This window comes from Artibeus jamaicensis, unplaced genomic scaffold (genome assembly GCF_021234435.1).
Source record: "Artibeus jamaicensis isolate MK-2021 breed Jamaican fruit bat unplaced genomic scaffold, CSHL_Jam_final contig_391, whole genome shotgun sequence".
NCBI classification, from domain to species: domain Eukaryota; kingdom Metazoa; phylum Chordata; class Mammalia; order Chiroptera; family Phyllostomidae; genus Artibeus; species Artibeus jamaicensis.
In genome coordinates, this window is record NW_026521814.1 from 28,672,823 (window position 1) to 28,694,329 (window position 21,507).

Below are 21,507 nucleotides of genomic sequence, written 5' to 3' on the forward strand. Positions count from 1 at the left end.
TGTGGGTCACATTCTATGTCACCATTTTTAATACCCCAACTTTATTTATGAAAGTATCCAACATGTATTAATAAAACTGTCTTGATAAACAGCATGTGGAGAATGTAGAATCCATGATAAAAGCAACCACAAATTGCTTAGCGACTAGCAAATTTTGTTGTTCAAAATTTGAACAACATAGATTCCCTACTGTTAACTTTCATTAAGGAAATCCACTGAAGCTTCACAGTGCTGGACCAACTAAGACTAACGACATAGTTAAAAACTGAAAGGAATGCAAATACACAAACTTAAATCCCATTTTAAAACTTCTACCCTTTCACTGCTTCCGGGCACGATCACGGTCAGGAAACACGGGCTGGTTGGAGCCAAGTGGTATGTTAGTGAGGCCAAACAAAATACACTTCTCTCTTTACACAATTCTTTTTTTAAAGCTTCTATTATTTTAAGAAAAAAAAAAAGGCCATCAATATTTGTGAAGAAATACCAGCCTCAAGCTCAACAAATCTAAGTTACAGGAGTTTGAAATTTTTTCCAGTTAACATTCTGCCAAACCAGAAATCTATAATAAATGACCGTGTAAACAAAATAAAGCAAAAAGTACTTTTAGCTATGCTACAGAAAGATGAACATCAGTTCTTCTATCTTTCCTTCTCTAAAGGTCTATGGAAACAATGAAAGAACAACAACTCATGAGTTAGAAATACTGAGTAATGAATCTGTTCTAACTTCTGGCACATCAACTTGACAAAGTCTTAGAAAGGTTCAAAAAAAGTTAAGTGCAATCTAATTTTTATAAACATCGTATTTACTCACACATTCTCTCCCTTCCAAAATATGTTTCTTCTCAGCTCCTGGATCCCTGCCTAGTATCTCCCTAAGTAGAAAGAATTATATGCTATTATATACTCTGTATGATATCCCAAATAGAACTCCATCATCAATAATAGAGATGAAAAAGGCTCAATGATACAGTTTATTGTAAGTAAAAACCAGTCATGCTAACTAACATTTTCCACCACTTGGTTCATTTGAAGAGTAAGTGGTCCCAAATATTTCATGATATCTGAATCGGTCACAATAAAGTTAAAGAAGGTTGCCTGTTGCACTGCTATGGTCAGAGAGCTAAAGTTGCTACGAGAGAAAACAAGATTCATGGCACTTCAGCTAGAGTTCTGGAAACAGCAGGTTGCTTAGTAGATGTCAATAAGTGCACTATCCACCAACACCTGAGATGCAAAACATGGTAGCTAAAGGAGAGATAGTTTACGTGTTGGGAGTGGAGGTGCTTAGGTGTTGGAAATTCTGCAGAAGAGCCGAGAGATGCTAGAGAGATGCTGAAGATAGCCTGGGCAGGCTCGTGAGAGCTGGTGAGAAATTTTAAGGTGTTCTGTGGGCTGGCTGACAATGATGCTGGCAGCCTGAAACTGGCTATGGTGGAAGAATTGACAGCAGAGAAAACAGCAAATGCTGCGATGAGCCCTCCTCCACACCTACCCTGGAGAGCTGGCTGTTAAACGTTTACCAGCACGTCACTACAGAAGCCTCAGAACGGACTTCTCCAAGTCAGCCCATTTTAGGTACAGTAGAAAAACGCCATTGCCATGGAATTTTAAAACAGCATATTATATGAAAAGAAAATCCCCTGCAAGTCATGAAGACAATTGTTTAAAAGTAAAAGGCAAAGGCCATCTCCATATTTGGGCAATTCTTTCAAAATTCTATGAATCTGGCATTTTACTCAGAAATATATTCACGAAGCCAATCTCTGCTCTATTCTCTCTATCAGAAATGCACACTGCCTCTGGAAGATTCTTTTCCTTGGCCTTCTATGTGTATTTATGGGGGTTATTATTTATCTAACACCCTGTTGGCCCCTTAAAATGAGCAAGAGATGATCTAACAACCACGTGCTATGTACACATTTAGAGTTTAAGCCCACCTCCACCTGGCTTGCTGTGTAACTCGAGGTGATTAAATCAGTTAACCACCACAAAGATAGATTGGTTATTTCAAAGAAATTGAAGAGATGTGTCACAAAAATAGCAAATATAGTGGTTAAGTTGCAAAAAAAAAGCCACCGTACTTTTCTAAGTGCTGAACTCATCCTGCTGAGACTGTGGGTATTCATGTGAGACCTCATGATACTCAGTGGTGTTATACCCACTGAGATGAACCCGACCCACGAAACTGGCCGTCAGCTTCATGTGGGAGAAACCAGAGTTTATGTCATCACTGGGGCGACTTGTGCGGCCACACGGGCTATTTGGGTCTGGAAAATGAGAATCCTCACGTAGGCTCAGGCTGTGGTCACTTTCACTGCACAAATATTTGTTCTCTTCTAAAAATCTGTCTGCACAACCATAACTGCCACTTGCCATGTTCATCCAAGTTGGGTATTTGGACCATTCTGATTCATCCGAAGTCACAAACTCCTAGAGTTACAATGCTTGGACATAGATACAGATGCCAATTTAGCTGGAATTGTTTTCTGTAAAGATAAAACATAAGGAACTATGGGAAGGGATATTTCATTTTAAAAGAAGATGGTTACCATTTGACATTTTTGTTTAAAAAGAAAATATGAAGTATACAATATTTATCATTTTTAAGCTTACTGTTTCTTAGTATTTCAATTTAGGCCCAAGTAGAATGATCTAGAGAAAAAAAGTACCTTGTGGTAATCTGTTCGAGAGTGCAAAACAAACAGGCAGGAGATTAATCTATATTAAACATCTAAAAAAGAAATCAGCCCTGGCTGGTGTAGCTCAGTGGATTGAGCATTGGCCTGGGAATCAAAAGGTCACCGGTTCAATCCCTTGCCTGTGTTGTAGGTCAGGTCCCCAGTAGGGGGCATGCAAGAGGCAACCACACATTTATGTTTCTCTCCATCTCTCCTTCCCTTCCCCTCTCTCTGAAAATAAATAAATAAATATGTAAAAATCTTTAAAAAATAAAAGGGAAATAAAATATAACACTTCTAAAAAATTAAACCAAATGATAAACCCATTATGTGAACTTAAAAAATAAACTTCATAGTATTTTTCTAATGGTCCATTTTTGCATCATTCTCTGTTATCCATAACTCTCTGTAATGGACCTTTCACTGATTTTATTTCATTGATATGGGTCTGTAATGATTAATTTTATGTGTCAACTTTGCTGGGCCATGGGGTGCCCAGACATTTGGCCAAACATGATTCTAGGTGTGTCTGTGATATGTAGATAAGATTAATATTTGAATCACTAGACTGGATAAGCAGTCTGCCCTCCCTAATGTGGGTGGGCTTCAATCAATCCATTGAAAACCTTAATAAAACCAAAAGGCTGAGCAGAGGGAACTCCTTTGGCCCAAATGTTTGAATTGGGACATTAGAGTTTTGTGACCTTCAGGCTCAGACTGAAACATGGTTTCTTCTTGTGCCTGGAGCCTGTCCGCTTTGGATTCAAACTTATATCATCAGATGTTTGTGTGTGTGTGTGTGTGTGTGTGTGTGTGTGTGTGTGTAGCTAGTACAGTCTCTTGAAATTTGCCCATAACTTCTTCATGGAAACCAAACATGCCCTCCTTCTGTGTTCCTTTTTGTTGGATGTTTTTTCATAATCTCTTTTTATCAAAGTCCTACTCATCATTCAAAGTTCAGTTCAAATCCTATCTTTGCTATGAAAACTCTCTGGGTATCCCATGTGAGAACTAAGTCAGTCTGCACTGGACCCTTGCAAACTCTATACCAGGAAATGGGGCACATGCTTTTATAGCCCAGATGAGAGGCGTTAAGGGTGAAACAGTCTGGGGGGAGGAGTGTTTGGTGGCTTTACGTAGGAAGTGCATGATTCTGTACCAATGTGGAGACTTGATTCCAGATCCAGTTCTCAAGAAAAAGTTACTTATTTTAAAAACTCTACTTTCATGACCATGGCTGACTGAAATTATAATCCCCAGAGCATAAGGCCACTGACCTGGCAGGAGAGCGAATCTACCAGAATGAGCACAATAACAGAGCACTCATGGCAGGAAAACAGAAGCCACTCTGGATGGTTAAGCAGCTTTAAGGCAGCAGCAAACACCTGAGGGCAGACCCTCTGCAGTGGTCGTGAACGATGTGGAAAGCAAAGACCAAGAACAACCAAAGGAACCCTACTTTGCAAAAGCCATTCTGTTGGACCAACGTGGTTAAGGGTGATCAGCGGTTCAGTAAGAGATGGAATGGGACAATCATTAACCCTACAGCGCCTCCTTTATAAAACCATTACATACTTCCCATTAGAGTAAGGATGCAGCCATTAACAACAAAACTTTATCGTTTTTATAAAATTCAAAATTAATGATCTATATAGATCCTTACTTCTACCCAACCATTCAAACCAAGATCTTGGTGAGTTGGGTAGCAATGACCAAGTTAGCAGCACTCCTGGCTAAAAATAAATAAAATAAAATGGTGCATTTTATTTTGTAGGTGTTTTATATATTCCACATCTTTGCTTTCCCCAAACTAAATCATAAACCTGTAGAGGTTTTTACTGTATAGCTTTTATCTTTTACATCATAAGTCAAGTAATATTACATCAACTAATGAATAAATTGTGATTATAATCCTGATTTTTTTCCACTTGTAATCCCTCTAGTATTTATGTCGATGCTAGCCACAGCCTAAGGAGCTGGACAGGACAGGTTACTGACCCTCGCTTTAGAGAAAGCTGATCAGATGGTGTTGGATCCAGAAATACTGACCCCACTGTGGCACTATTTTCTCAAGTTAATTTCGTTAAATTAACAAAGGCATGGAAGAGAGGGAACGAGGGAAGGAGAGAAGGAGGGAGGAAACTCCTACCTTAAATAACATTTGGTTTTCCTTATTAAACCCAATATTTGTCGCCCAGATATACATACTACCCCCATGAGCACATCCTAATGATCAAAACCAGCCAACAACTAGAGCATTTAAAACAGATCACATTTTAATACCACTGATGCATATTTCTGGCAAAAATATGAAGTGTCTGTATCAACACTGTAGCCCAGATCCCAAATTACCCTTAATTTTCACACTCCTCAGAGTGTACAACAATTTAAGAATTATGACAATAGGAAGCAGGCAGAATTTTTTTTGTACTGGGCCACTTTCTTTGCTTATATGATCATTGTATTCCTCTAAGTTTCCCAAAGCACCATAACTAGGTAAAAAATGGTTTTGGTTCACAGGAAGAGGCAAATTCTCTCATGCATTTACTGATGCGTGCAGAATTTTGTAACGCTCTTTAAAAATTAAGCCTACTATAACAGAAAGCAAAACATTTGCTTATATGTTTTGTTTTAAAATGAGGTTAAGTCCAAATGTGTCTCTACGAAAATCCTGGGCCTTCGAGCCAACAAACACACAGATGTTGACCAAGGATGACCCTGCACAAAATAAAACTTGGCTTAATTGCCAGTCCCACCATCAGAGGATCAAAATAATTAAGGAAATCAAGTAATGGCACAAAATGCTGAATAAAACACAGTGTGAAATGTTGAACAAGAGACTTTTCCAAATATAATTAAAAGCTCCCCCCAAAAGCCACCTTACAGATTTGATGTCAAAACCAGTTTGAAACCGTCTAACCTTCCAGATGGAAGAATCAGGGTTCTGTAGAATCTAGGAGCTAAATCTTAGCCTTCCTCTAATTGAACTTACTAATTTTTTAAACAGTTTTATTGGTATATAATTCAGATATAATACAAGTTACCCACTTAAAGTGTACAATTTATTGTTTTTAGTACATATAGCATTGTGCAAACAACCATGTAACCTAATTTTAGAATATCTTTCCCCCACTGCAGAAAAAGAAGCCATGTACCCATTAGCATTCCCCCCCTTCCCATCTGCAACCCAAGGAAACCAGAAATCTACATTCTGTGTTCGTAGATTTGCCTACTCTAGACATATCTAGACATAAATGGAATCATGCAATAGGTGATCTTTGTGATAGTATTTTTTTACTTAGCAAAAATTTTTTAAGGTTCATCCATGTTGCATCAGTATATCACTCCTTTGTACTGTCAAATAATATTCCACTGTCTGGGTCTACCACACTTATTTATCCATTTATCAGTTAAAGGGCATTTGGGTTGTTTCCATACTTTAGCTATTAGGAGTAATGAATGCTACTATGAACATTTGTGTACAAGTTTCTGTGTGAAAGTATATTTTTGTTTCTCTTGGGTATATATGTAGTTGTGGAATTGCTGGATCATGTGACAACTCTTTGTACAACATTTTTTTTTAAGAACTGTCAAACCATTTCCAAGTGGCTTCACTGTTTTACATTCCCACCAGCAACAGATGAGGGTTTTAATTCCTCCACATCCTTGAAAACATTTACTATTTCTAGATTTGTGTTGTTTTGTTTTATAGACAATTGAGTGGGTCTCATTTTGCTTTTGATTTGCATTTTCCTAACACCTAATAATATCAATAAGAAAGAATAGTCTTAGGCCATATATGAGAAATCTACAGCCAACATCATACTCAATGGGCAAAAACTAAAAGCTTTCCCATTACTATCAGGAACAAGACAAGGGTGTCCACTTTTACCACTTTTATTCAACATAGTACTAGAGGTCCTAGCCACAGTGATCAGACAAGAAGAAGAAATAAAAGACATCCAAACTGGAAAGGAGGAAGTGATAGTGTCATTTTTTGCAGAAGACATGATAGTGGACATAGAAAATGCTATAGTCACCACCAAAAAAACTACTCGATCTAGTAAGTGAATTTGGCAGAATAGCAAGATACAAAGTCAATAGTCAGACATCAAGGTATTTTTGTACACCAACAGTGAATTATCAAAAAGAGAAACTAGGGGGGAAACTTGTTGCATTTACTATAGCAACAAGAAAAATAAAGTACCTAGGAATAAACTAACTTAAACTTAACCTCCTTAACCTAGCAAGAAACAAAGAAGTAAAAGATCTGTACTCAGAAAACTACAGAACATTGAAGAAAGAAATTAAGGAAGATAAATAAATGGAAGCATATACTGTGTTTATGGACTGGAATAATTAACATCATTAAAATGTGCATACTACTCAAAGAAGTCTATAGATTTAATGCAATTCCTATTAAAATGCCAGTGGCATATTTTGCAGATCTAGAACAAATATTTCAAAAATTTATAAGGAATAAGAAAAAAGACCCCAAATAATCTCAACAATCTGGAGAAAGCAGAGCAAAGTAGGAGGGAATCACAATACCTGCTATCAAACTATACTATAAGGCTGCTGTAATCAAAACAGTCTGGTACTTGCATAAGAACAGACACATCGATCAACGGAACAGAATAGAGAGCCCAGAAATAAACCCATGTCTTTATGGTCAACTAATATTTGACAAAAGGGGCATGAGCATACAATAGAATAAAAATAGCCTTTTCAATAAATGGTGTTAGGAGAACCTGACTGGTACATGAAAAAAAAAAAAAGAAACTAGTCCACCAATTTACATCATATACCAGAATAAACTCAAAATGGATAAAAAGACAAATATAAGTCATGACACCATAAAAGTCCTGGAGGAAACACAGATGGTAAAATTTCAGATATCCCAAGTAGCAATATTTTTCATGATATATCTCCTAGGGCAAGGAAAAAAAGGAAAAAATAAACAAATGAAACTACATCAAATTAAAAAGCTTTTGCATGGCTAAAGAAACCATCAAAATGAAAAGCAAACCAACTATATGGGAGAACATATTTCCTAATGATATGTCAGACAAAGGTTTGATCTCCAAAATATATAAAGAACTCATATTACTCAACACCAGGAAGACACACAATTCAAAAAAAATGAACAAAGGACCTGAATAGACACTTGTCCAAGAAGGATATACAGAGGGCCCATAGACGAATGAAAAGATGCTCAACACACTAGCCATCAGAGAGATGCAAATTAAAACAATAATAAGATATTACCTCACACTGGCCAGAATGGCCTTCATTAATAAATCAACAAACAAGTGCTGGTGAGGCTGTGGAGAAAGGGGAGTCCTGGTGTACTGATAGTGGGAATGCAGACTGGTGCAGCCACTGTGGAAAACAATACAGAATTTTCTCATAAAACTAAAAATGGAACTGCCTTTTGACCCAGCAATTCCACTGCTAGGACTATATCCTAAGAATCCTAAAACATCAATTCAAAAGGACCTATGCACACCAACATTCAGAGCAGCACAATTTACCACGCCAAGTGTTGGGAACAGCCTAAGTGATCATCAGTAGATAAGTTCAAAAGCTGTGGTACATTTACACAATGGAATACCATGCAAGAGAAAGAAAGAAGGAACACCTACCTTTCACAACAGCATGAATGGAACTGGAGAATACTATGCTAAGTGAAATAAGCCAGTCGATGAAACATAAATACCAAATGATCTCACAGCTAATGAAGCATATGAATAAAAGCTAATGAATAAAAATAAACTAACAAGCAAGAGAGAACCAGAGGCATGCAAACATGGAACAGACTGAGAGTGACCAGAGGGGAGGGGGATAATGGTGAAAAGAAGGGGAAGGGAGTAGTCAAAGAATATGAATGACTGACCCATGGACATGGACAACAGGGTGGGTATTGACTGTGGGATTGGGTCCCACTGAGTGAAGGAGGGCAGAAGGGGCAACATTGGGACAACTGTACTAGAATAACAGTAGACAATTTGAAAAGGATATGTTAAAAAAAAAAGAATGAATAGATAGTCTTTTCAACAAACAGTTCTGGAATAACTTGATAACTACAAAAAAAAATGAATCCCCTACCTCACACCATATAAAACAATTAACTAAAAATTAATCTGAGATCTAAATGTAAGAGCTAAAACTATAAAACTGTAGGAGAAAATACAGGGGAAAATCTTTGTAAACTGGGGTTCTTAGGCATGACACAAAAAGCACAAGCAACAAACAAAAATACAGATAAACTTGGCTACGTCAAAATGTAAATTTTTGTGCTATAAACAATACTATCAAGATAGCGAAAAGACAATCCACAGAAGGAAATATTTGCATAGTATATATCTGATAAAGGACTAATTTTAAGGATATATAATGAACTCAATAGAACAATAAATAACCCAATTAAAAATGGGTTAATACAAAACACATTCTTTCCAAAGAAGATATACGAGTGGCCAATAAGCATATAAAAAGATGATCAACCTACTCATTATAGAAATAAGGAAATTTATATGACATTATGACAGTAAATTTCTGACATCATATGATAGTAAATTTATATGATCTTATTTCAAGTTAGGTGATTAGTGGTCAGTGAGAATTAGACTAACCTTGTACAGACAAATAATTATAGGTTTTGAATACAGAAAAACATGGATTTGTATTCAAGAATCTACTTGCATCCTTAACCTCTTTGAGCCTTTGCTTCTTCATCTAGTAAAACCTGTTACATAGAATTATTATAAAAATTAAAAGAATTAACATAGTATCTCTAGCATAGAGGCTTGCATCTAATATAGAATCTGGCCTCTAATAAGCTGTCAATATTTGTGAACTCCATTCCCTGACTTTATTCTGTGTGTCTCTGGCAGTGAAGAACACCGTAAGGACTCTATGATATTTAAGCATGAAGTCATATCTGTGTTCTACTGCTTTGGCTTTGGCTAGAACGTCTGTGATCAAATCAAGACCTTTACGTGTGACTCAGCCTTGAAGGGTACCAGTATTCCAGCATCTTGCCTGAAACTCTTCCTCCCTGGGATAATAAAGTATTTCTCATTTGCAAAGACAACCCCCACCCCTGGTGCAGATACCCAACTTATAAATTGCCATGAAGCATAAATAAGATAATCCATGAAAACGGACCTACTGCAGTGCCTGGCACATGGTACGAGTTGAACAAATGCAGGTACCATCATTATCATCATTGTCATCCTCATCATCATTCTGTTCTTATTCTGTAATAGTTAATTTTAAATGAATATTTTATTTCTTTCATGCCAGTCAAGGACATTTTTCACCCTAGAACTACCAAGAACATGCCAGACCTAGAATCCTGTGAAATCTCACTTAATTTAAACCCTTGGCCTTAAGTAATTAAAAAAAAAGTCTTTCAAAATTGAAGAGAGCTGAAGTGTAGTACGAGCATAATTACTACCTTGTTCAAACATGTAATATGAAAAATCCAAGACAACACATGCATTAGGAGAGGTCAGATGGGGTAAGTCTAGGAGCCACTTCTGGTGAGAGCACAGGAGGAGGAGGGAGTGGGGTGGGCAGGGACCCTCCCAGCTTCGTCTTTGTCCTGAGAAGAGAGATTACTGAGTAAGCGGGAAACTAAAGGTGATGAGTTTCATTCATTCATCAAACTTGTTTTGAGAACCTTCTTTGTGAGAGGAACTGAGGGAGAAAAGGGAGTAACTGAAATATAAATAAAAGAATTCTTAAGAAGGGGATGTCTGGGAAGACAAAACACGCTAACAAGTATACCATGAGAAAAATGGGGATAGACATTATGAAACAATACAAACCGAGTGGTGAGGGAACTCAAGGAAGGACTGGTCATCATGCCCAGGGAGCTAAGAGCAACCCACCCACGGGGCTGCCCTTTGATGACGCGTCTGCAAGCCCCCGCCTCCTCCACAGCACCTTTGCTCCCTTTGCCACGATGGACCCTGCTCACAGTGAGAGGCAGGACAAGAGCCCCGCCTCTGGACAGGACTGCCTGGGTTCCAATTCGATTCCATCTCTTACTAACTGTGGGACCTTGGTCAATGCACTTAGCCATGCTGTGTGTGCCTCAGCTTCCTTGTCTACAAAATGTGGGTACACAGAGCAGCTATCTGCAAGGCTGCTGGGAGCATGGAAGGAAGCAATCTGAGTGCTCACAACACCATGTAGTAAATGTTGTATAGCCCATCATACTACATTGAGTGTTAGCATTTATCACTGTTATCACAGTAGCTTGCACACAGTAGGCACTCAGAAATGAAAACTTGAAAGGAAAAGGTTGCACTTGAAAAGAGAAAATGTAGTCAAATATCATAAGCCCAAAAGGCTAAGTGTGAGAGCATTTCTCTTAAGAATTATGTCATATAGGTGACGATTCAGGCCTCCTATTCCCCATCAATTCCAGAAATCACTCACCGCTGTAGGAAAATAAATTTTGTAATATTAATAGCTTTTAACGTTATAGTAAATGGAAAAAAGTATAACCTTTACATGTTCTGGAAGCAAAGCAATTCATTAACATAAGGGACGCTACAACCTCTGAATTGCCTGGATGATGGGGGCTATGGCTTCTACCCTCCCACGCAGTGAAAAAGCAGTGCAGCCAAACACAGACATAGCATGAGCCTCTCCCGGTGCTCCTTTAAGTTACTTTACTTCACTGGAAGCCAGTCATTTGTAAAGGAAGGATAGGGAGGAATCACAGGAGGCATGACTGCTTTAGTTAAGGTGTCCAGCTTAGTTAAAAATCTTGTTCAAGTCCTAGTGCAGGAAGCAGAGAGATCGAGCTAAAGTAATAGGTTTTCAGTCCTACATGTATGATAATTCGTTTTGCCCACAAGGCAGGGGTCCTTGTATGTCTTCCATGTCAAAAAACATTTGACGGCTAATCCACTAGCAGACTCTGAGGTGAGCTACCCTCCAGCCCACAGTCAGGGTTCTTTACAGTGCCTACCCACGCCTTTCCGTTGAAACCCCCACAGGAGTCCAAGGCCCTCAGGCAATAAGATGAATAGTTGTTACTCACATAGCCGAGATCATGTTTACTGCTGTTTAACCATCGAAACTTTTATAAAAGCTATGAGACAGAACTTGTTCTTAACACTAGATCATAACTCATCATCAGTATCCTAAACACAACTTCAACTTTTCTCAAGGTCCAGAGTTATTAATAAGAAGCTCTCTCCTGAAGTGGGTCTGGCAAGTTAAGACTGGCAGAAAGGGACCTTCTCCTCCATGTGTGCACGATAAGTTCCGGATTCCCTGTAGCAAGTTCAGTCTCTACACAGAGCAGAAATACATGGCAGTATTATTGCAACTTGGGTTTTTCCTGGACCAGTGGTTCTCTGATGAGTACAGCTCTTCGTGACACCAGGACAATGTCTTGTCAGAGTTGAGAACAGAGCCGAATTCTAGGTATGCACTTGCATACCCAGGTATAACACCACCAGCATTTTTCAAACTCCTTACCCTGACCATCTATGCCCTTCCACTTAGCAGAATGCTTCCAAACACTTGGCTCTCAGGCTACTACACCAAATTCAGCACCAGCAATGTGACAAGTTCCTCTGGACGGAGAGAGCACAGGAAGTGGCAGGTATCCCTGCTTCCAGCTTCCTAATGTTCTAGAAAGGCTTTCCTGGCACCTGACTCTGATATAATGCTATTTAACCTGTGGTCCAGGGACATAATTACAAATCCATTCTCGTCTATCTATTCTGACCTTCAGGCTTGCCACTTCTAATCCTTTCTGGGCTGGGAATTAGGGATTTATTAGAAAGGTTTACAGAAATCAAGTCAATAGTTTCAAGGAGAGTCTGAGGGCTCCTCCCATGCATTAAAATACATGCAGTTCGTAAGATCTCTTTTGACTGCTCATAGGTTCTCAGGATAAATAACACAGCACCTTGGTACTATTGCTAGAGGACACTTTGTGGGGGGGGGGGGAGAATGGCATTTTCCGAGTACTTTGCACTTTCATTCCCCTTGAATGCTCTTCTCCTGATACGGTTTTCTACTCACTTTGTTCAGGTCTCTGCTCCCCTATAGCCTTATCTGCGAGGTGTTCCTCAGCCACCCTGTAGAAGAAAACTCTCCACTTCTTTCTCTGGAACAGACCCCTGCTTTCTTTTAAATGGTAGCATTAATATGTCTCGATTGACATGGCTCTTGGCATGTTACTATTTATTTCTTTGTTTACAGCCCATCTCTTGCCATGAGAATGGCAGTCATATGAAGTAGTCAGCTGTTCTATCTTGCATAGGTGCTCAATAAATATTTAGTGAATGAATAAGCCAAGCAGAGTTACTTTAAATGTCACGTCATTTTAATAGTCCCCACCCTACGAGTGATGTAGAGTCTCTTTACCGACAGGGAAAATGAAGTTGGTTACTGCGCAGCACCATGGTTAGGAGCCCAGACCCTCCAACCAGGTGGCCTGGTGTGAGCACAGCTCAGTCCCCGCCTGCCTCTGTGCAGGGCAAGTCACTGCGGCTGCTCTGCTCTAAGTGGCGATAACAATAACAGCACTGTCTACGGAGCTGTTGTCAGAAGCTTAAACCTTTCATGGCTCACAGTAGGTGCTACAGGAGAGTCAAATAATAGAATCTTAGCAAAGGGACACCTTGTAAAAATTACTAAGTTTCTTGTGCCAACTTCGTGCTCACACAGTGATCTTCGGGTTCTAACCTGGATTTCCGGGTCACCTGTCTCCAAAGGAAGTGCACATGTGGTCACACGGGCCTGTGTGACACAGCTGGGCCACTCTCCTCATAAATTAATCAGCCCGTGTTCTTGTTTAATGTGCCAACAAAATCAGGGTCCTAAACCAACAGGGCTGAGGCCCAAACCCAGATGGCGTCACAAAGACACACCTTGTGCAGTTGCCTAGCAACCTCCGAGCCACCTCCTCCAAACAATACAACTTTTATTCAGCTACCCACAACACAAGCTGTTTAACTAGGTAGAAGGAAGTGTCACTGCCTAATCGACCTTTTCTATAATCAGCAGAAAACAGTGAGAGATGACAGGTAGAAGAAGAACATCCAGGCAAAAGTGAGTAATTCGAGAACAAATGCCCTCCCACCCATCCACTGCACACACGACCTCAGGACAGTGTGGGAACTGTTTGTGGGAACTGCCTGCCCATCCAGGTTCCACTCGAACTGGGAGGTGGAATGCTGCACCTTGCAAAGGGTTCTCAGCCCTCACCTGAAGGGCAGAGCCAAGTGCCAAGGCCACAAGCGGGTTACCTTGCCCTGGTGATCGTGTTTCATTTCCCAGCCCCTCGGCAGCTCCAGCTGTTTGTTTGCGAACATGTTGAGGAATCCCACCAGGTCCCGGTTATGCTGGTAGCGTTCAAAGTGGTGGGTGTCCCGCCGGACTTTGGTGATCATGTGCTTCAAACACGTGTTGTTTGTAAACATGCGGTAGGCACTCTGGAGAAGAAAAGGATGGAGAGGCGATGTTAACTCACTTAAGATGTGCAAAAGCAACACACTCACACAGGTATGTCTAGTCTTCTGCGGGTACCTAGGCTGCGACATAACTGTAGACGCGCACATGGAAAGCACAGCCAGAGCAACATATGGTGATCAAAATAGTATGGAGAGACTACAGTAAAGGTCATCTTTACTGACGCTGTCTAGGTATCTAATGGGTGAGAATGCATGCAGTCTCGCTCTGTCAGCGGTGTCAGGTCCTGAAGCTGGTGTCAGGAAAAAACAAAAACAAAACAAAAAGACACACACAGTCAAAATCACACCACGCTGGAGACGAATATACCACCTTCCAGTGAGCCCCAATACTGCCAGTGTTCCCTTCAGCCCTGGAGCAGACCACTGGTTCTCTGGGTGAGTGCCACCCGGAAGCAGTTGGCATCCACTTAGAAGTCAAGTTGTGGGGAAAAGTGCTTGGTCATATATTGGAATATTAGAAGCCCCTGCAAGGGACTGAGTTGCTCTCACAGCTGAGCTGTGTTTAGCTGAGACCACAGTAGACTGAGGTGTTTCATCTCACACCTTCTTAGAGGCCTAAGCTCAGTAAATGGAATTCAAGACAGAATTGCATGGACTGTGTACCTCCGTGTATATTTGGTCTCCCTCTGTTTCTCCTGCGTATATAGATGACTGAATCTGTGTGATTGGAAATACACACTTAATAAAATTCCACTTTACAACCGCATACAAGAAAAGTGTTTTGTCAAAAGCTACAGTCCCTGGCCGGGTAGCTGAACCGGTTGGAGTGCTGTCCTGATCCACCAAGGTTGTAGGTTAGATCCCTGGTCCAGGCACAGACAAGAGTCAACCAATGAATGCAGAAATGAGTGGAAAAAAATTGAGGTCTTTTTCCTCTCTCCCCCCTTCTTCTCTATCTCTAAAATCAATTTTAAAAAAACACTACCGTCTTCATCTCTAAGATACTTAAAGAATACTCTAAAAACTGACCATAAGCCATGGGTTGTCCACACAGGAGTCAGTCAACAAATATTCACTACACAATACCATGTGCCAAGGCTTCCTTTAAGCATCAGAAGGAATATGATACTCATGACATCGACCTGGCCATGAAAGCTGGAATTAAATTCTATTCTTCTCAGAAAGTTTCAAAGGGCTTGAAATTCCTCTTACCTAAATTGAGTGTTCTGTTATTTATTGCAGTTTAAGATGAACTGAGGTGAACCCCAAGAAATCAGAAACCCCAGAAATCATTTTGTTTTAATAAACATTCACTGTCTTTGCTGTCCAGTACTGTGGTAGTTATTGAGGATAAAAGGTGAAGGAGGACAGGAGCCATCCACATTGCTCCTAATTTTCCAGGTCCCTGCAGATGTGTAATGTCCATGTCAAAGCCTTTACTCCCAACATGAGTCCCTCTAGCGCTTTCTTTCTTTGATACGACAACTGGCAAAGTCTGAAACAGTGGCTGCTCCCCAGTCTGGGGCCCTGGACCTCTGAGCGACTGCCAGGATTGGAGAACCCTGACAACCCAATTTGGAATGCAAACCAAACCTTTGTTAGCTTCCGTCTCTGAGATGCGTTATTTGCCATTATAGACGACATGTAACCTAAACTATATGACATAACTGTTGTACAGTTATTCTGATCAATTCCCCATCATTACATACTTTTTAACTTTGCACTAAAATATTTCCTCCCTATTGAGTTGAAAAGGAAGGAAAGGAGGAAGGAAGGCCACAGTGCCCCATCCTCAAACACTAGTGTGCGACAGCTCCTTAATACACCTGACTATACAAGTTATATTTCAGCTCGGCAGTCTAAATGAGAGGAGGTTTTCATGGCTGTGAGAAATGGGGAGGTTCAGAGCATACAGTGCCAAAATAGGCAGGCCTGTGCAGGGGCTTTGGGCAATTAGAGAGCATGAGAGAATAAGAGGGTGAACCCATGAAAGCAGAGAAGGAGGCTAATAAAAGAAGTCTAAGGCTGTCAGAGACAAACGTTAGCTAATTAATAGTTTAGCCTATGGCTGACCTGCCCTGGAGTTTAACGTGCAATCAGCAAGGCATCTGTTTTCTGCATTTGGCTCCGTGCTGCTGATACATTTTCACATAAGCCATTGCAAGCTCAGAGGCCTGAGACCATACTAACTTGTCTGGAGGCAATGGTAATGAGCTTTCAAGTCATGTTCCCTAGTAAGTCTCTTCGGAGACAAATTATAGTGGGATAACCTTGTCAGCTAAAACATTACATTAACTGTTGCTCTGCATAGGTGTATCTCTTGATCCTCTCATTTCTGTCCCCCCCCCCCCTCATTAAAGTAACTAAATTGGCCACATCCTGATTCTTTATCTGGAGCATCAGAAATGCTCCGCTAGAGAAAAGAAGCAGAACTTCATTAGGACACGAAGTAGCAGTAATTAGGTGAAGGAACCTGTCCCAGCCTCAGGCTGGAAGGAATTCCCTGGGGTTGGACCGCTCTTTAAGCACAGGAGTCTTAGACTGGTCTTAAAACTAATTATGTCCTTTCATCTTCCTCCTCTCCACTCAGTGAGACATGTAACATAGTGCCAAGTTCGACTGATCTTTGCAAAAAACAGCTACCAAAGCAAATTAAGTGCAAGAAAGATTTCTTTCATTAGTAACCAGCAAACAACCTTTAGCACCATTGGTTTTATGAGTCTGTATACCATGTATATGACTCTTAGAGCCTGTATATGAGAGGGGACCCCCCAAAACCCCAGAATTATCTTCTGGGGGAGAGGCCTCTTGTAGTACAGGCTTTCTCTGCTAAGTGAGTGATCTAAGAACTGATCACTGTGCCAGCTGTCATTGTTGTGAGAGGCTGCATTCAGCTTCAGTGAATTTTTTTTTAAAGACTCAATGCATTTGCCCACTTCATGATGGGTGATTTATGTGCCTACCCGCTCACCCTGCACTGAGTGTTCAGCAGCTTTTGACCAAAAATGGCATGACCCTGGTGCTCCACCCTCCCTATTCACCTGATGTCATCCCAAAGAGACATTTTTTTGTTGCCTCAGATGAAAAAATCCTCAAGGGAAACATCTTGCCGATGTGGAAGAGATGAAACAAAAACTGGCAGAACTACTAGAGGGCATCAAAATTGACGAGTTCAAAAACTGTTAAACAGTGGGAAAAATGTCTCCATAGGTGTATTGTATCAAATGGAGAGTACTCGGAAGGTTCCCGAAGTTTAAACTCGTGAAAATAAATATATAATTTTTAATAAATAAACTCTGGGGGGTTTGTGTCCCCATTCATAAAACACTTAAGCCAAAGAGAAACATGCCACAGACTGCTATATTCTAATAAAGAAACTACATATATTTTATTTTTAATATATTTTACATATATATATATTTTGTGTGTATATCTTTTTATATATGGTTCTAAAAGGATATTTATGCTCCAGCTAACATAGGACCACAGTGTACAGAACTACAGTGTAGAGTCTAGTCACAGTCCTGTCACTCATGGACTGGGACAAAGTCATTTAATCCCTGCCTCAGTTTGCTCAGCTGTAGGATGGGATAACAACTGTCCTGCTTTCTTCATAAGTATGCAGGACCCAAATCTAATGGAATAAGGATGTCAAAGATCTACAAAGAGGTAAAAATAACTATAAAAATACAAAGCTAGTAAACGAAAATAGAAGGGATTATACCCACAATACCTGAAACAGATGAATGGTAGTAGTAAAATTGTTTTCTACTTTGAGGTCTTTGAAGATCTTGAGCTAGAATCTCACTTTCTATTAAACTTTCATTAATTATGTGCTAAGCCCTGAACTAAAAACCCGGGGGATACAGAGGCGAGCACAGCCTGGTCACTCAAAAGGATGGGAAGGAAAATTATAGGGGAAGGTGGGAGGAAGAGGGTTGCTGAAGACAGAGAGTAGGGTTTGGCCACAGGGGCAGTGAAAATACCGAAACACACAGTCAGAACCAGCAGAGCTAAGAATGAGAGCGGCCCAAAGAGCAAGACATGCTCAACAGGTGGGAGCAGCTTGAAAAAGCCTCGTCTTCACGGAAGCCGACAGTGACGCAGCTGTGGGTTAAGAGAGAAGAGCATTTATTCTTTCTGGGGGTTAATGGTTCCAACTGGGTGAGGATTCTTTTCTGTGTGGGGGTTATTCTTTTGTTTTGGCCTTATAGGAAAAGATGCAGCAAAGGAATATGATTTTCAACCTGAAACAAAGGTAGATTGGCGAAGGGCAAACAGGACTTGTTTCTTTGCGTAGTCTCATGACAACACATAGAATGATCTCACTGGGAAGCGGCTGCACCTAAGGCCAGTTGGCAGCTGCTAACAGTCACCAGAGCCCCTTTAATGATCTTTAAATGGGAGGAGTTTTGTTTCCCATTGACGTGATTTAAAGTGTGATTTATTTATTCATTCTCAGTTCCCAAACTCCCATTCCCAAGCCTCCTCTTGGTTGATTCTTGCCTTCCTAGCAAAAAATAAACACTTGTTGGCTGAGTCAATAATCACCTGAATTTTTTGCACGTGAAGATTTCTTAAAATAGCACTCCTTAGCAGGGGTGTCCAACCCACAGCCCGTGGGCTTCATGAGGCTCAGAATGGCTGTGAATGCAGCCCAACACAAAATCATGCATTTACTTAAAACTTATGAAGGGTTTTTTTGTGATTATGTGTCACAGTGTATTTAATGTGTGGCCCCAGACAACTCTTCTTCAGTGTAGCCCAGAGATGCCAAAAGGTTGGATATCGCTGGCCTTAGAGCTTAACGTGTTTTATTTAGTTAAGTAGTTGAGATGTCAGAAGTGAAAAATATTGAAAGAGATCGAGGGGAATATAATTGCCATTTGGCAACAGAATAAGAAAATTACATGTTAACACTCAGTTCTTATCCAGCCAATTCTTTTTGTGGCAGTTTGTGGCAGGTTGCAGGGGTAGGGATTTGGGTTTTGTTTGTTTGTTTGTTTTATGATGACTGTATGACCGAGATGACCTGCACTGTTATTGATGACTAATTCTGTTCTGCTTAATAACACAGGGAAGTGCATTACTGCTAAACAAAACCTATCTTTCACATTTCAAAAATCCTTCATCAAGAATAGCTATTCTGAATTCACACTTGAAAAACACCACTGCATCTATAGCAAATGTCTCTCACGTGTGGAAACAGATGTGAGCGTCTGCACACATTATTCACTAAAGAAATTTATTTTACACAGAATCAAGTAACATTGTGTGCTACGGTATGAAAACAGCTCTTTCTTACACAGCCTGTCTTTATTCTTCTCTTACGTGGCCTGTCTATATTTTTAGTATAGGGATTTTACATTGCTTTCATCTAGCTAAGGAGTAAAATGGAGGGAAAATTTACCTTATGGACCAAACTAACTGTACATTCTCCATTTATATAGTTTTTAACAGCAGTAATTCCTGACTTGCAAAAATATATTTATATTTTGGAACAATACTTTTCTTTATTAAGCACTAAAAAGATTGTATGATGGAATTAATATATTTCAAGAGTTATTTAAAGTCAGAGTAATAATTCTTCGGCATGTATGTTAGGATCATTATTCAGTTGCATATAATGAACACATTTATGTAAGACAATTATTAGACAAACACAGGCATAGTATCTATAAAGACATGGCACTAACAATGAAATCTTGAGTTTTCAGGAGAAATGGTGTATCAAGACAATTTTGGGAGAAATCTGAAAACAACCAGCAGAGGGCAGTAGAATATCTCTTAAAGCAGCCAAAATGCAAAACAGAAAAGAAAATTGTTTATCAAATTTTCCTTTAGAATTATAACCACATAATCTACTTAATATTGTTCTTTTCAATAAAGATGATTAGGTAAACTACTGCTATATAAAATCAACTTTTTCTGACTAGCTTATAACATAAACTGGTATCTTCAAATCATAAAAAAGAATTAGGAAAAGTTTTTAAAATAATATACTCCTTCTGTATACTGAACACTTTCAATAATATAAATATGGGATTTACTGGAATACTTAGATCATAAACATTTCAAGCAAAAAAAGGCTTAAAAGTAAATCTTAAAATAAGGAGATAAAATAAGTTTGTTTTGTAATATTTTCTGCTAATCTAGGGGGGGAAATTCCAGGAAATGATGCCCTTTTCCCAAAACTGGTTGACTTATCCACATAAAGTCATACCTTGAGACCACTGGGAAGAAAAGTCCAGCTACTATAATTCCTGCCATAGACAACTCAGGGAAAAAAAAAGCCTTCTTAACCCCAACAGAAGTTAAATCTTAAAGATATGCAGAGATGCACAGCTAGGATCCTTTTTAAGTCAGTAATGAATGCAGTTCAGGTAGAAAGAAAAAAACAACTATAGTGTTTTTAAAAAGAATTACTTGAAGTCAAGGTGGGCTTCCCAGCAAAAGAAGTTTTAAAATCATGCCCACTGAAAGAACAGGGAAAACCAAAGACAATGTGAAAACCAAACAAAAAACCTGTAAGCTACTGAGTCTGTTCCCACTGTTAAAGTAAGTTAGCTGTCAAAGGTCCTGACGAATTAAAGTATGAAAAAGGCAGTGAGGCCGTTTAGTGCAACCTCTCCTCACATGTGGAAATCCCAAAGCGTAGGTCACACACCAGTTACCTCAGAACCACTTAGGGGGTCTTAAAAAAAGAAAGAAGGACTCCTAGGACCTACTCCACACCTATCAAACCAGAATCTCTAATGTTTGGAAACCAAAAGTTTGCATTTATTTATAAAAGTCTACTAAATAAAAAAATTGCCACTTTGTACCAAGCTATACTACAAGGCCACAGTAATCAAAACAGCAAGGTACTGGCATAAAAGCAGACATACAGATCCATGGGACAGAAAAGAGAGCCCAGAAGTAAACTCACAACTTTATGGTCAACCTATTAGGCAAAGAAAGAAACATACAATTGAGTAAAGATAGTCTATTCAATAAACCCAGTGTTGGAAAAATTGGAGATATGTAAAAAGAGAGGAAGTAGACCAACTTTAACCATACACAAGAATAAACTCAAAATGGATTAAAGACTTAAACATAAGTTGCAAAACCATAAAAGTCCTAGAAGAAAACATAATCAGTAAAATCTCAGACAGTTCCCATAGCAATATTTTTTTCTGATTTGTCTCCTTAAGACTAGGGAAACAAAAAACAAACAAATGGGACAACATCAAACTCAAAAGTTTTTGAACAGCAAAGGAAACCATCCACAACATGAAAAGACGACCCACTGAGTAGAACATATTCACCAATGATACATCTGATAAGGGGTTAATATCCAAAATTTATAAAGAACCCAAACAATTCAACAACAAA

The 21,507-nt window shown here is 39.5% G+C and overlaps 1 protein-coding gene across 7 annotated transcripts in view; it reads right to left on the reverse strand.

Moving 5' to 3' along the window:
- The window catches only part of HECW2 (HECT, C2 and WW domain containing E3 ubiquitin protein ligase 2), a 352,175-nt gene that overhangs the window by 83,499 nt on the left and 247,169 nt on the right, over nt 1-21,507 (reverse strand). For all 7 annotated transcript variants that reach the window (XM_053665222.1, XM_053665221.1, XM_053665223.1 and 4 more), the window contains one exon: nt 13,969-14,154. In XM_053665222.1, coding sequence (XP_053521197.1) covers nt 13,969-14,154 — 186 coding nt within the window. The remainder of the gene's footprint in view (nt 1-13,968; nt 14,155-21,507) is intronic.